The sequence below is a fragment of the Vulpes lagopus genome, chromosome 9, assembly GCF_018345385.1.
Source record: "Vulpes lagopus strain Blue_001 chromosome 9, ASM1834538v1, whole genome shotgun sequence".
Taxonomy (NCBI): Eukaryota; Metazoa; Chordata; class Mammalia; order Carnivora; family Canidae; genus Vulpes; species Vulpes lagopus.
The window spans coordinates 15,179,077-15,192,247 of record NC_054832.1 but is presented as its reverse complement, the minus strand read 5'-3'; the positions used below and the strand labels follow the sequence as shown (position 1 = coordinate 15,192,247).

Sequence of the window (13,171 nt, the reverse complement as noted above, 5' to 3'; positions counted from 1 at the left end):
GGCCAACTGAACTCTCAAGCCTTCTGAACTCCAGATCACTTGAGTTATACCATTTGCAACAAGCAGCTTCATTCTCTAGTCATTCAGTTATTTCTCCCTCCTCCTTAGGATGGTAAACTCCCAGAGGTCAGGTGTCATACACATTTTTCTGCAACCCTCATGGCTCCTGAGGGTACTCTGAAGGTATTCATGTCTATCTAATGCGTACTGACTTTTACTATTTAAAGAAACTTTCTTGTTGGCATTTCTGAGGTTCAGAGCATGTATTTTATTTTTAAAGATTTATTAATTTATTTTATAGAGAGTGAGTGAGAAAGGGGGAGAGGAGAGAGAATCTGAAGCAGAATCCACATTGAACATGGAGCCTGATGCAGGGCTTGATCTTACCACCCTGAGATCACAATCTGAGCCAAAACCAAGAGTTTGGATGTTTAACTATGCCACCCAGGTGCCCCTGGGGCATGTATTTTAAATGTCAGAACAATAAATGTAGTCGAGAATTTTAAAGATTTAATTAGATACCTTTGTTCTTAAGAAGTTATTACACTCTTGTTCCACGTTATAATTTATAATACGAGAAACTTCTTCCTGCCAAATCTTCAGACCGTAAATGTTGACATAGTCCTGTATGTACTCAAAAGAGCGATGGAATCCATCCATGGTGGCCCCCAACTCTTTCAGCTTGGGCATCAATTCACTTGGCTGTGCAAAAGGAGAAATACAAATCTATTACATTGGAGTAGGTGGTCAACTCCAATATCTCTGCTAGACTTTATTTTTTTTATAAATTTATTTTTTATTGGTGTTCAATTTGCCAACATACAGAATGACACCCAGAGCACATTCCATCAAGTGCCCCCCTCAGTGCCCGTTACCCAGTCACCCCCACCCCCGCCCACCTCCCCTTCTACCACCCCTAGTTCGTTTCCCAGAGTTAGGAGTCTCTCGTGTTCTGTCTCCCTTTCTGATATTTCCCACTCATTTTTCCTCCTTTCCCCTTTATTCCTTTTCACTATTTTTTATATTCCCCAAATGAATGAAACCATATAATGTTTGTCCTTTTCAGATTGACTTATTTCACTCTCTGCTAGACTTTAAATGAGACCCATACTGTGTTTGAGACCACAGTGATAGTTGAAGACAGTTTTGGAAATGCTCATTTCTACCTCAACGAGTATGACTGGCAACTTTGTCAGACATTCAGCAAAGAAGAGGTTTCATTCATTTGGGAAGGAAGCCTCATACGAAAGACTATAAAAAATGAAAGTTGAAGATTTCTCTCATGTCATTTGATGAATATATCTAACCTGAAAATACTTAAAATATTTTAAATTGAATTTACTGGGGTCGAAGTACCCTAGATATAAATTTTAGGCCCATTTTTTTTCCCTCCTGAGAAAAATGAACATTCTCTAACAGATCAAGGAAAATAAGAAATGACAGGCTTTATGTGCCTTGGGGTTTACGAATTCTAACTTTAAGAAGAAGAAGTAACTCTGGATCACAGTCATCAGTTCAGTTCTTAAACTTGAGGATCAACAGGTAAAGGAAAGGATGGGTTCTGGAAAGGATTTTCTGATCATACAAACCGATTACAATATTGGATCAAAGAACACATTGGTCAATTGTACTGAACATCATGCATTAGATATCTGTTAGGAGGAAAGGTCTTGCTCATGATAGTTAAAAATAGTGCTTGTCCATTATGCAAGCTGGACAGAGAGACAGGACAGACCCCTTCGGTCATCTGATACCTTGGCTCGGGGGTTGAAGATCAATCCCCTATGAAGAGCGAAAGCAACACGTTTAACTAGCTCCTTCCTTATTCCATCTTCCAGCAACTGTTTGGGATCCACCTGAGTGCAAATCAAAAAGCAATAAATGACAATGAGGAAAAGCAGAGGCATGAAGAAATCCAAAGGAAAAGTTGGTTTCCAGATGGTGGAGCCTTTTCCTACCCCATTTCTCAATAACTGAGACTTTCTCCTTTCCTGTCCCTTTGATCTTGTGCAGCCTGCAAAGAATGATTAAACCTGTAACTCTTTAGGACTTGGTTGACCTCAGTAAAATTCACGCTAATTTTACACGACATTCCAAAGACTGTGGGTATGAAAAGTTTTAAATTGCTGCTTATTTTTAATCATTTCATTAAAAGTAAAAAGTGCCTTTTCTCCGCATCAGGAGGAGGGGTGGAATGATGGGCCTGCCCTTGAATTGAGCGCACACCTTTCTTCCCAATGTTATCTCAAGGCATCTACACCCCCATGAGCAAACTCAAGCTTGTGGTCGGACAGATTTAACAATTCTCTTTTCTTTCAGCATTCTTGGAATGCTGTTTGTAATTAGGGAGATAAAATGGGAAAGCAAATCTGCTATCTGACTCTGTAAGCTTATTTGGCTGGTTCTTTTTTCTGTAATGAGAAAGCACTTGTTATTCTAAAAGTCAATCTCCTACCAAATCCATAAAACATCAGATAGTTTGACATAATCCTTTGAATGCCCTGAGACTTGTCTCTTGTACTTTTAATATGTGCAACAAACCATTATTTTGAAAAGTCATAAAGACAAATGGATGGGGTCCACCTAGGTTTGATTACATCTAAACTTCAAGAATGACAACTGCAATGAAAGTTGCATGAAATACAAAAGCTAGAGTAACGTGTCGAGCTACATCATGATTGTGCCATCAGCAAAATCCAGACTGGAAAAACAACAGGTCAACAGCTGTGGGTTCCTCACCAGATAAACTGTAAGGAGAGAAACCTGAAGAATAAAAAAGGCTAGGGGCACCTGGGTGGCTCACCAGTTGAGCATCTGCCTTTGGCTCAGGTTGTGATCCTGGGGTCCTGGGATTGAGTCCCGCATGGGGCTCCCCATGGGGAGACTGCCTCTCCCTCTGCCTATGTCTGCCTCTCTTTCTGTGTCTTTCATGAATAAATAAATAAAATCTTCTTTAAAAAAGGCTTAAGAGATATAACATTTTTTAAATTTCTTTTTTTTTTTAAAGATCTATTTATTTATTTTAGAGAGTATGAGTAGGGAGTAGGAGCAGAGGGAAAGAGTACTCAAGCAGACTCCCCACTGAGCATGGAGCCTGAAACGGGCTCAATTCCACTGCCCAGGAGATCATGACCTGAGCTAAAACCAAGAGTTGGATGCTTAACTGAATGAGCCACCCAGGTGCATCTAACATATATTTTTTTAAATGTAGTGTCCAGAGATTTACTCTTGGATAATAAAACTCTACACAGGGAAACTGAGATTAGGTCAAGGCACAGGAGGAGGGTCCTGGGGTAGGACCTGGGAAACTGTATTTCTTGACTTGGATGGTGGTTGTAATAACCTATTAAACTGCACAAGTGTTTTTCTACAGCTCTCAGTATCTGTGCCCTTTTTTACAATAACAAATTATAACTAGATGAATAATCGATGAGGGGGAAAAAATCAAAAAGTAACATGAAGCTTCCAAGAACATCTTAGAGAAAGCCTCCTTCCCACAGCCTCTTCCCTCACACTTCTGTCCTCTGAAGTTAACAGTTAACAGTTTTCATATGGATCCTCCAGACCTTTCCCCATGAATTTGTATACATAAATATTATCCTTAATACATATCTAATTTAAAGAATCTAAATAGGATTATAATATGTGCATACATACATACAAACACACACACACACACACATTGTTTTGTAATTTAACAAAGTTTTAAGGTTTTAGAAATCTTCCAGTGGTGGCTGCCTGGGTGGCTCAGTTGGTTAAGTATCTGCCTTCAACTCAGGTCATGATCCCTGAGTATTAGGATCAAGTCCTGTATTGGGCTCCCTGCTCTGTGGTGAGTCTGCTTCTCCCTCTCTCTCTGCCTACCACTCCCCCTGTTTGTGCTCTCTCTGTCAAATAAATAAATAAAATCATAAAAAAAAAAAAATCTTTCAGTGGCAAATGCTTTCTAAATGGCAGCAGAGGAATCTACAGTAGGAACGCACCATGATATGTTTAAACATTCTCTTAGTGATAAATGTTCGGATTATTTTATTCTTTTAAAATTTTTATCTATTATTTTATTTCCTTATTATTCTATTTTAAGTAGGCTCCATGCTGAGCTTGAACTTACCACCCTGAGATCAAGACTTAGACTGAGATTAAGAGTTGGATGCTTAATGGACAGCCATCCAGGCACCCCTCTATTATTTTTAAAATAATTTTTTTGGCTACCTCTAACAATGGACATTTACACACACATGTCTGTGTAAATCTTATTTGTTTTCAGTCATATGGATTAAAGTCAACTTATACTTTCTTTTTAAGTAGGTTCCACACCCAAGGGCCTCAACTTATACTTTTTATAAGTGTCTGAAACAGATGCTTAACATTTGAGGGTTAAAGACTAATGAGGGCCACAGGATCCCTTACAGAAAGCTATGAGTGGTTAGACTAGCAGAGATAGTCTACTGGGTTGAGTGTGGTCAAGGTGGTATTTCCTCTGCTCTCATCTGAAAGGCTATGGCAAAAGATTTGCATTTTTCTTTTCTTTTTTTTTTTTTTAAGATTTTATTTATTTACTTATGAGAGACACACAAAGCAAGGCAGAGACATAGGCAGAGGGAGAGGCAGCCTCCCTGTAGGGAGCCCAATGTGGCACTCGATCCCAGGACCCTGGGATCATGACCTGAGCCAAAGGCAGATGTTCAACCACTGAGCCACCCAGGTGCCCTAAATCTGCATTTTTCTTAAGCAGGCTTTCCTTTGATAATTATTGTTAATTATTACGTTTTACTACATCTTTCTTGTACTGGTCATTTTGCATGTAAGATGCTTAATCTGGTCCTAGGATTTATCACCACTTTATAGATTAGTAAGAAATGATAACCTGCATGTGTACTCTCTGCATATCAACTGAATTAAACTGGCATCAAGCCTAAAGCATACTGCATAGATTTTATTAGTATTCTAGGGGCACAATGGTATTTTGGCATACTCACAGAAACCACACACTAAATTTCCATTCCTATTTAGGTTCATTTCCTATATTTTCTTGGATCTTATGAACACAAATGTTAATCTGGCAATTCAGTAGGTAAGCATTTTTTTAAAAAATCAGAAATATGTAGTATCTGCTGATGTCAGATAAATGAAAAATAAAAGCACCAGGAACCTTGTGAATGGGCACATCACTAGTCACCATAGGATTACAAATTAAAACAACATTGAAATAACACTTTCTACTCTTTGGGAGAGCAAAAATTGGAATGTGGATAATAACAAGTATTGGTAAAAATGTGGGTAAGACATTTTGTGAAACACTTATTTCAGAAGGCAATCTGGTGGTATTGAGAGAAATTAAGAATAGGCACACCTTAAGACCCAGTGATCCACTCCTGGGGAGGCAGATTTCAAAGAAATTCTTGCACAAGTGTACAGTAGGGACATGTTCAGAGATGCTTGTGATAATAGGGAATGTTGGGATGAAAAAAGACAATATGGGTGTTTGTGCCTTGGTGAATGGTTAAGTAAAATGTAAAATTCTATGCAGCAGTAAGAAGTAACCAATTACCCAACTCAGAGACATAAATAAATTCTCAAAGTGATAACTAGTGAGAAGAACTGGAAAAAGAATGGGCTTTAGAGCACAATAGGATGTAGAGAAAACAAACATGCACACATCAAGTAACACCTCAGGCTTAAAATACAGACACCTCTTTGGGGACAGAAATTGAACATAGAGAGCAGGTGGCATTGGGGATGGGCATGGCTGTGGGCATCCAGAGGAGAAAGGAAAGCATGTATCCTTGATGACAAGGGCCAGACAATAGTAATGCGGTAGGATTATCTTGGCTCTCTGCACCTGAGATGTAATATAAAAAAACTAGAAGGAAAGAAGGTGGGAGAGACTGAGCCAGCTCTTTGGCCAAGGGAATTGAATCATTTTGTTTTGTTATTACAAAAAATTCAATAATACGGATTTTTCTTAGATTTAAGTAACTCTTGGATATGGGTGAAAGATCAGGATTATAATGCTCTCTCTCTCTTCCTCCATCAACAAATGAGTAAAGTGAAGACCAAGAGCTAATTGTGAAACAGCAAGGGACACAAGATGACAATGTCATTCCCTGTTCCCCATGGGAGAATCACCACAGTAATACAAACTAGCAGTCTAATCAGGTGGACCAGGACGAAAGCCATACCTTGATGATGCCGACCAAAGTTGTCTTCATCATTAAGATGCCTTCAGTAAAAATGGAAATAGCATGAGTAAGCTTGGCAACCTTTAACAAAGAGAAAGAAGTTAATGAAGTACTTCAGATAAAAGATCCATCGTTTCCACAGAAAGTGAAAATCGGCTGATAGTCCTGGAATGAACCAGGACAGCAGGAGTGATGTGTCCTGGTCAGAAATGAGGCACTGTGATGGAACCGAGAGACCACGGTTCGACACACTGGGAACGGGGTCAGCAGACATTAAATTGTTCTTAGATGCTGACCAATCATTTCTCCCTCTTCGGGCCTCAGTTCCTCATGCATAAAAAGCAGGGTTCCATGAGATCGATGGTCCTTTCCCTGTAGAAAAGGCTCATCAAGACTCTAACAGGGTAATCTCCCCTTTACTGCCTTCTACTTCTTTTTCCCCAGTAACATAATGAGACACTGATAAGGTAGACCAATGCTATATTTTTGAGTGAGAATAAATACATAAATTTGAAGCTGAAAGTCAAAATTCCTGATGTCATTTCTAGAGTTGTGTCAGAGGATGTAAAATTGACACTGGCATGATGTGAGGACAGTGGAGTTCATATTGTCAATTTCCACTTGATTTCACTCCTTCACATCTTTTAAGTTCAAGGGGAAAGAAAAGCAGAGGTATTTGGGAAGAACCACCCCCAAGGCTGCTTAACTATTGAGTGGGCTTAAAAGTCTGGCTGGAGGAAATGGTTAGGTTAATGGAACCCAGATTACTTTGAGCCACTGATTTGATGTACAAACCAGGAACCTGAATGAGAAAAGTCTGGGCAATCTTTAGCCCACAAAGAAGATAGGCTGATTCTCCAGGACTGTTCGGGAGAAAAGTGACCAGGTGAGTTCCACTTCCTCTGAGAACACTTGGTGAGGCCTGAAGTAACACCGGGAGAAGGTCATGAATAAAGGTATGGCTACGCTGACAGTGGCACAAGCAGTTATCCCTGAGAGTAGGAAGAAACAAATCAGAATTGGTCTGCTGGTCCTAGGGATACAGCCGGCAACGCAGACTTGTGGCGCGTCATGGTTTGGGTGTTAAATATCAAAAGGCAGAAGTCAAAAGGACACGCCACCTCGTATCGTGGGCCAAGCTGAGCGTAGTCCCTTAGCTTGTCTTTGTCCAGGCGGGTCGGTACCTCAATGATATCATGGGTTTGAAGCTTTATGATCTTGAGAAGAGAAGTAAACATGCTTTCTGGAATGATCTGCAAAACCTTCAGTGAAAGAGAAAAGAGGAAAAACAGTTGAATATCTCTTTTTATTTTTCTTAGCAGATAAATGCTCAGATGGCAGTAAGACAGCCCCCAGAGTGTGCAAGCAGCCATTTGTCTACAGGAAGAGACAATAAGGGATTTCACAAGAGCTCTTTTAGTAATCTGCTCTCAGGCACACGGTTAAGTTCCTTTAAGCATTAACTGCTCACAGGATAGAAGGTTAATAATCGTCACACAGGTAGCAAAAAGATGTATCTTTCCTACATTACAAACTTTTAAAAGATTGAGGATCAGAGGTGTTAAGTAACACGGATGTAGAGAACTCAATTAGTGTGTGACACAAGTAAATTGTGAACACAGGTCCGTTTGGCTCCACGCTGTACCATATGTTCTTGAAACAGGACCAAAATTCCTCTAAAAATTTTTAAGTTCTAACGAGGAGATGCTGGATCTAGATATAGCTCTTTTACCAACTAGCTCTGTGACTCTGTAGAAGCCAATATAATCTCTTTTTGTTTCTATACCTACAAAGTGGGCGGTTAATACCACCAGTATTTAGGAAAAAAACAGTGTAAAAGTTCCTCGGGAGTGAAAACACCTGCATATCCACAGGACCAGTAAGAGTAAGTTTAGGTTCAGATACTGCAAATTTCTGGAATCAAGTTAAGAATGAAGGAAGGGAGGGACACCTGGGTGGCTCAGTGTTGAGCATTTGCCTTTGGCTCAGGGCGTGATCTCGGGATCCTGGGATCGAGTCCTATATCTGGCTCCCCACAGGGAGCTGGCTTCGCCCTCTGCCTATGTCTTTGCCTCTCTCTGTCTCTCATGAATTAATAAATAAAACCTTAAAAAAAAAAAAAAAAAAAAGGATGAGGGAAGGGAACATGTGTTTACTTTCTATAGGGTCCCAAGCACCTTTTTGGTCTTTGAAGAACAGTTAGTCTGCCAACAAAATCAGTATCACCTTGATGCATTTCTTACCTTTCTCACATAGGACACCAGTTCACCAGAGTAATATTGAGACACACTGAGAAGATCAGGACTATTTGCTTGATTAATTCGAAGAAGGGGAAGATCTAGGGCAGAGGCAAGCTGAAAGAAAAGTAGCTAAGTTTGTTTCTCCATTTCAAAAAGTCCTACAAATCTCACTTCCCCAAAAGAGTAACATGTAGCAGAGCTCCTGGGTTCTAACCAAGAGAAAACAACAACCACTGAACTTCATCAAAGTCATTGATAGTTTCTGACAACGATACAGTTTTTAAAAAATAACAGTCATCAGCTACAGCAGTGGTTCTCAAACTGTGGTCCCCGGACCAGCAGCATCAGCATCACCTGGGAACTTGTTACAGATGCCAGTTCTTGAGCCCCACCGGAAAGGTCCTTAATCAGAAACTCTGGGGGCTGAGGCCCAGCAATCTGTGTTGTAATAGGCCTCCCAGGTGATTCTGGTGCCCTTCAAGTTTGAGAGCCACTATGCTATGGAAGACAGCTACTCTTTATGGGAGTCAGACACTATGATGGATGGATTACTGTACTGACTCCAATCTTAGATGTCCTGGCATGTACAAAGTGCCAATATTTTATGTACCACTCAGAAAGAAAAAAGAGAAAAAAAAATGCTGATGACCGAGCTTTGATACGCTGTCAATTATAAAATCCATCCCCAATTACAGAGATTTTTAAATAGGAAAGAAAATGCACCTAAGAACCGATATATAAGGTAACTCTGTCTTTAGACACTGAGTCAATTATTTGCTCATTTATCTCGATCTGAAATTACCTTGAGAGCAAGGGCCATACTTGTGTTGTTCGCCACTATTCCCTAATCTTTAGAGGAAATCCTAGTTTACAGCAGAGGCTCAACAAGAATTTTTTAAATGAGTAAGTAAAAGGACTTAATTCACATCTAGAGAAAAAAGGACCCATATATTTCATATATTTGTAAAACTATAAAAACTTATTTTAAAAATTAAAAACTATTTTCTGGAAGACATCCAACTTACATTAATTGAAACTTCAAGTATGCATGGCATGTTTTGAAACTGTGCTCTCATGGAAAAACTCCTAACAATTTTTAGTCTATAAAAATGACCTTTCTCAAAGAACGAAATTGTGGGCTGAATTAATGCATGACGGAATAATGAAGACCAATTGTGAGAATGTGATCTGTTCTTTGCTTACCTTCAGGAATGTAGCTCTGAGTTTAGTGACCATGGATGGGTTTACCCTTATGCTCTCTTGCATGATATCTGTGAAACTGTAAAGAGAGATCAATGCTAAGGAAACATCCACAGTGGCCTTCATCGAGGCGAAATGTTAGGCTGGCCACCTTACCTGTCAATTAATTGCCAAGCAAAAGAAAGGTCCCCAACGATCTGCATAGTGATCAGGACCTCCTCTTTAATGTTAATAGTTCGGATCATTTGATGAAGAAACTTGCGAGTATCAGCAAGAAACTGACATACTTGCAGATTTGACTCCAACTGGTGAAATTCCTGAACCTATGTCACATAAATACACTTAATTAAAAACTTCTGAATGGCTTGTATGGTGTTCCTTTTTCCCTGAAAACACTTCAAAAAAGGCACAGTACTTGCTAAGAATTTCTTGGCAAAATTGCTATTTCAAATGATAATTTTAGAAACGTATGAGCCAAGTCATAATGTAATGCACAGGTTTCTAGGATTAGTAATGTTCTACTCTTTTTACTGTGTATATATGTGACAGAATGAGTGCATACTTCCATCTTCCATTTTAGCGTCAATAAACACGTATTAGAAAATCCTCTTAATTCTGAAAATTTGTAGGTTTGCTAAAAAACAGAGTCATATCACAACTAGGGTGTTGGCATTTGTACATTATTCAGTTCTTTTGTTGGATTCCTTAAACAAAATAATGGTTCTCCAGTGTCCTGAAGTTTCAATATATTTAATTCAAGGTGCCTGGGCCATTGTCAAAATAAATATCACAAATGATAACAAGCACCTGACATTTACAAAGTTGTTTATGAGCACAATAGGAATAGTATAAGTGGGATTGTTGTCCGGGAAAACTGACACACCAACAATGGAGTACTGTTTTGTGCTGCCATTAATAGTGACCATAAAACCTTTCAGAAAAAAAAAAAAAAGAAAAAGCCTATAAGAAAGTATGCCAAAAAATGTATTATGTATATCTTTAAAGACATATATTATACCAGTTAGGCAGTTCCAGGTAAGTGTGGATGATCTTTTAAATAGTTGATAGCTATTGCTTTTTTTTAATCATGCTTTTATTAAAATTTCAAGAGTGGGAAAATATACTAAGTCTTCTTTGAATCTGAGTAGATAATATTTGAGTAGATAAAAAACGAACTTTTTTGGTGGAAAAGAAAACCCCACTTACAAGCAGTTGATCATTATACAACGTGGTTATTGCTGTGTATTCCTTTATAGTTTTAACCCCGAAACTCTTCCCCGATCTAAAATAGGTGCCTACAATGCAGTGCTGTTTTCGCTTTTGCTTCCTTATCACAATTTCTCCGATGTTTCTATATTGTCTTCATAATTATTTTTCTAAGACTACATGTTTCTGCAAGTGGAAATGTCATCGTTTTTGTTGGCATTCTCTTCATGCTGATCACTTCATTACTTGCCCAATTTTAGGGATACTGGATATAAGATTACAGTGAGCAGAGTTTGCTTTTTGTTGCTTCTGATGAAATATTCTTTCAGATATATTTACAGGACCAGATTGCTCGGTGGGTCGGAAAGTCTGATTCATGATCCAAGCATTGGCGTTTACAAAGGGTTTTCTTACCTCCTCCAAAGCTTGTATGAGCTGTACTGTTTTCCTGCCAGCAGCAGTTGAATCATCATGATTTAAAGACAGGATTTGTTTTGAGATCTCTCTGAACCAAGCTTGTAGGTTTTCTATGAACACAGAAACAAGGAGAGACTGCTGAGATCCCAGAATTCCCGTAGCTGTGGCTTTGGATTTATTCAGTAACCCTTTACAAATCTAGGTCTTATTCACAGAGCTCTGTCTGTGTCCCTGACATCGCCCTCAGGGATTCTCCACAAGATAACCACCAAAATGCTTTGGGCACGTGACCTGATAGAAGAGATGGAACTTTCTAGTCAGTGGCTAAGTCTAAAACCTGGCAGGAAAAGCCTAAAGGCCCAAGTACATGGCGGTGAATGCAAGTGTGCAACGGTGGGCATGGGGGCTGTGAGGACACAGATGGGACACAGAGTGACTGGAAAGGGTTTTCTGGAGAAATGAGGATGGATCAAGGTCTGCATAGGCAGAGAGAGGCACAGGGATAGCTTATCCCTAGGGACATGGGCAGAAGCTTCAGGAAAAAATTACAATGGCATATCTCAGAGGGCAATGAGGGGCAGCACAAGTGTGAAGTAGGGGTTTGAACAGCTGAGGGTGTGTGTTTGCATTCACAAACCACTGGAGAAAAGGCACCAACATGCCTTGAGGCCCCCTCACTGGGGCAGGCAAAGCTCTTAGCTCGTCTCACTGAATCTTCACAACAATTTATGGAGGCAGGAATGAGATGGCGTTTCTCAGATCAGCTGATACCCAGAGCGAGGAAGGATCATACAGTTACTAAATGGCAGAGCCAGGCTTTTCTCAACTGTTTGGCCAGGTTCAAAGGCTTTGCTCTTTTACTTCACCAAATGGATTCCTTAAAGTTTGTTTTTTGTTTGTTTGATCCATCCGTGGGATGATTTCACTTTATAAGCACTTCAGGGCTTATAATCGAAGTTATTTCAAGAACTGGGATGAGGAACACTAGTAGTAATTTTAAAGTTGTTGTTTTTGTTTTCGTTTTTGTTTCTGTAGAGTGACAGCTATGGAGTAGCGAAAGAACACACGGTTCAGAGTCTGAGGTGCCAAGTTTGATCTGGGCTCTGAACCTTTGTTACCTTCATCAAGTGACTCCCTTTTACAGTTCTTTATATGTAAAATAAGAATACAGATCCTTATCTCACAGCATTGTAAGGCTCAAAGGAGAAATATTTGTGGAAGTATATCCTAAGCTGAAATATGCTATAGAGCCAGATAAAGTATAAAATACTGTTTTGAATGACCTTGGAAAGGATGCAGGGATTTATAAGAACCTAAACGTGATTAGCACAAAGATGAATATGCCTGATTCTCAAAAACTAATCTGGCTGCATTGTTATAGGTGGTTCCTTGTTTTCTAGACATAATGTAGTGAACTGCAAAACATGTTGCCAATTTTTATCACATGACTAAAAACACAACAAGTTTTCCCACTAGGACTATAAAGTAATCTGGAAATATATTTTAGGCCAACCATTCAGCATCAAATAAGTCAAGAAAAGCCAAATATAGTAATCACAATATCATATTGATTAAAAATACTAGTTTTTTAAAACAAAAAGCTATACTATTAACCTTTTTATAAACAAAAAGCTGTACTATTCTACTGTATAATTAGCCTTTCCAGAAATGAATTTTGCAGTTAAACATCAGGCATTAAAAAGATAACCTGTAGGCAGCGCGGGTGGCTCAGGGTTTAGCGCTGCTTTCAGCCCAAGGTGTGATCCTGGAGACCCAGGATTGAGTCCCACATCAGGTTCCCTGCATGGAGCCTGCTTCTCCCTTTACCTGTGTCTCTGCCTCTCTCTTTCTCTCTGTCTCTCATGAATAAATAAATAAAATCTTAAAAAAATAAAAATAAAAAAAAGATAACTTGTGATTTTAAAA

General features: G+C 39.2%; 1 protein-coding gene across 1 annotated transcript in view; it reads right to left on the bottom strand.

The window, feature by feature from the left end:
* Window positions 1-13,171, bottom strand: part of WASHC5 (WASH complex subunit 5) — a 58,928-nt gene that overhangs the window by 18,871 nt on the left and 26,886 nt on the right. The window contains exons 12-19 of the mRNA XM_041768449.1: window positions 11,243-11,355; window positions 9,779-9,945; window positions 9,626-9,701; window positions 8,426-8,536; window positions 7,304-7,444; window positions 6,183-6,263; window positions 1,755-1,856; window positions 523-702 (exon numbers count right to left, since the gene is read on the bottom strand). Coding sequence (XP_041624383.1) covers window positions 523-702; window positions 1,755-1,856; window positions 6,183-6,263; window positions 7,304-7,444; window positions 8,426-8,536; window positions 9,626-9,701; window positions 9,779-9,945; window positions 11,243-11,355 — 971 coding nt within the window. The remainder of the gene's footprint in view (window positions 1-522; window positions 703-1,754; window positions 1,857-6,182; window positions 6,264-7,303; window positions 7,445-8,425; window positions 8,537-9,625; window positions 9,702-9,778; window positions 9,946-11,242; window positions 11,356-13,171) is intronic.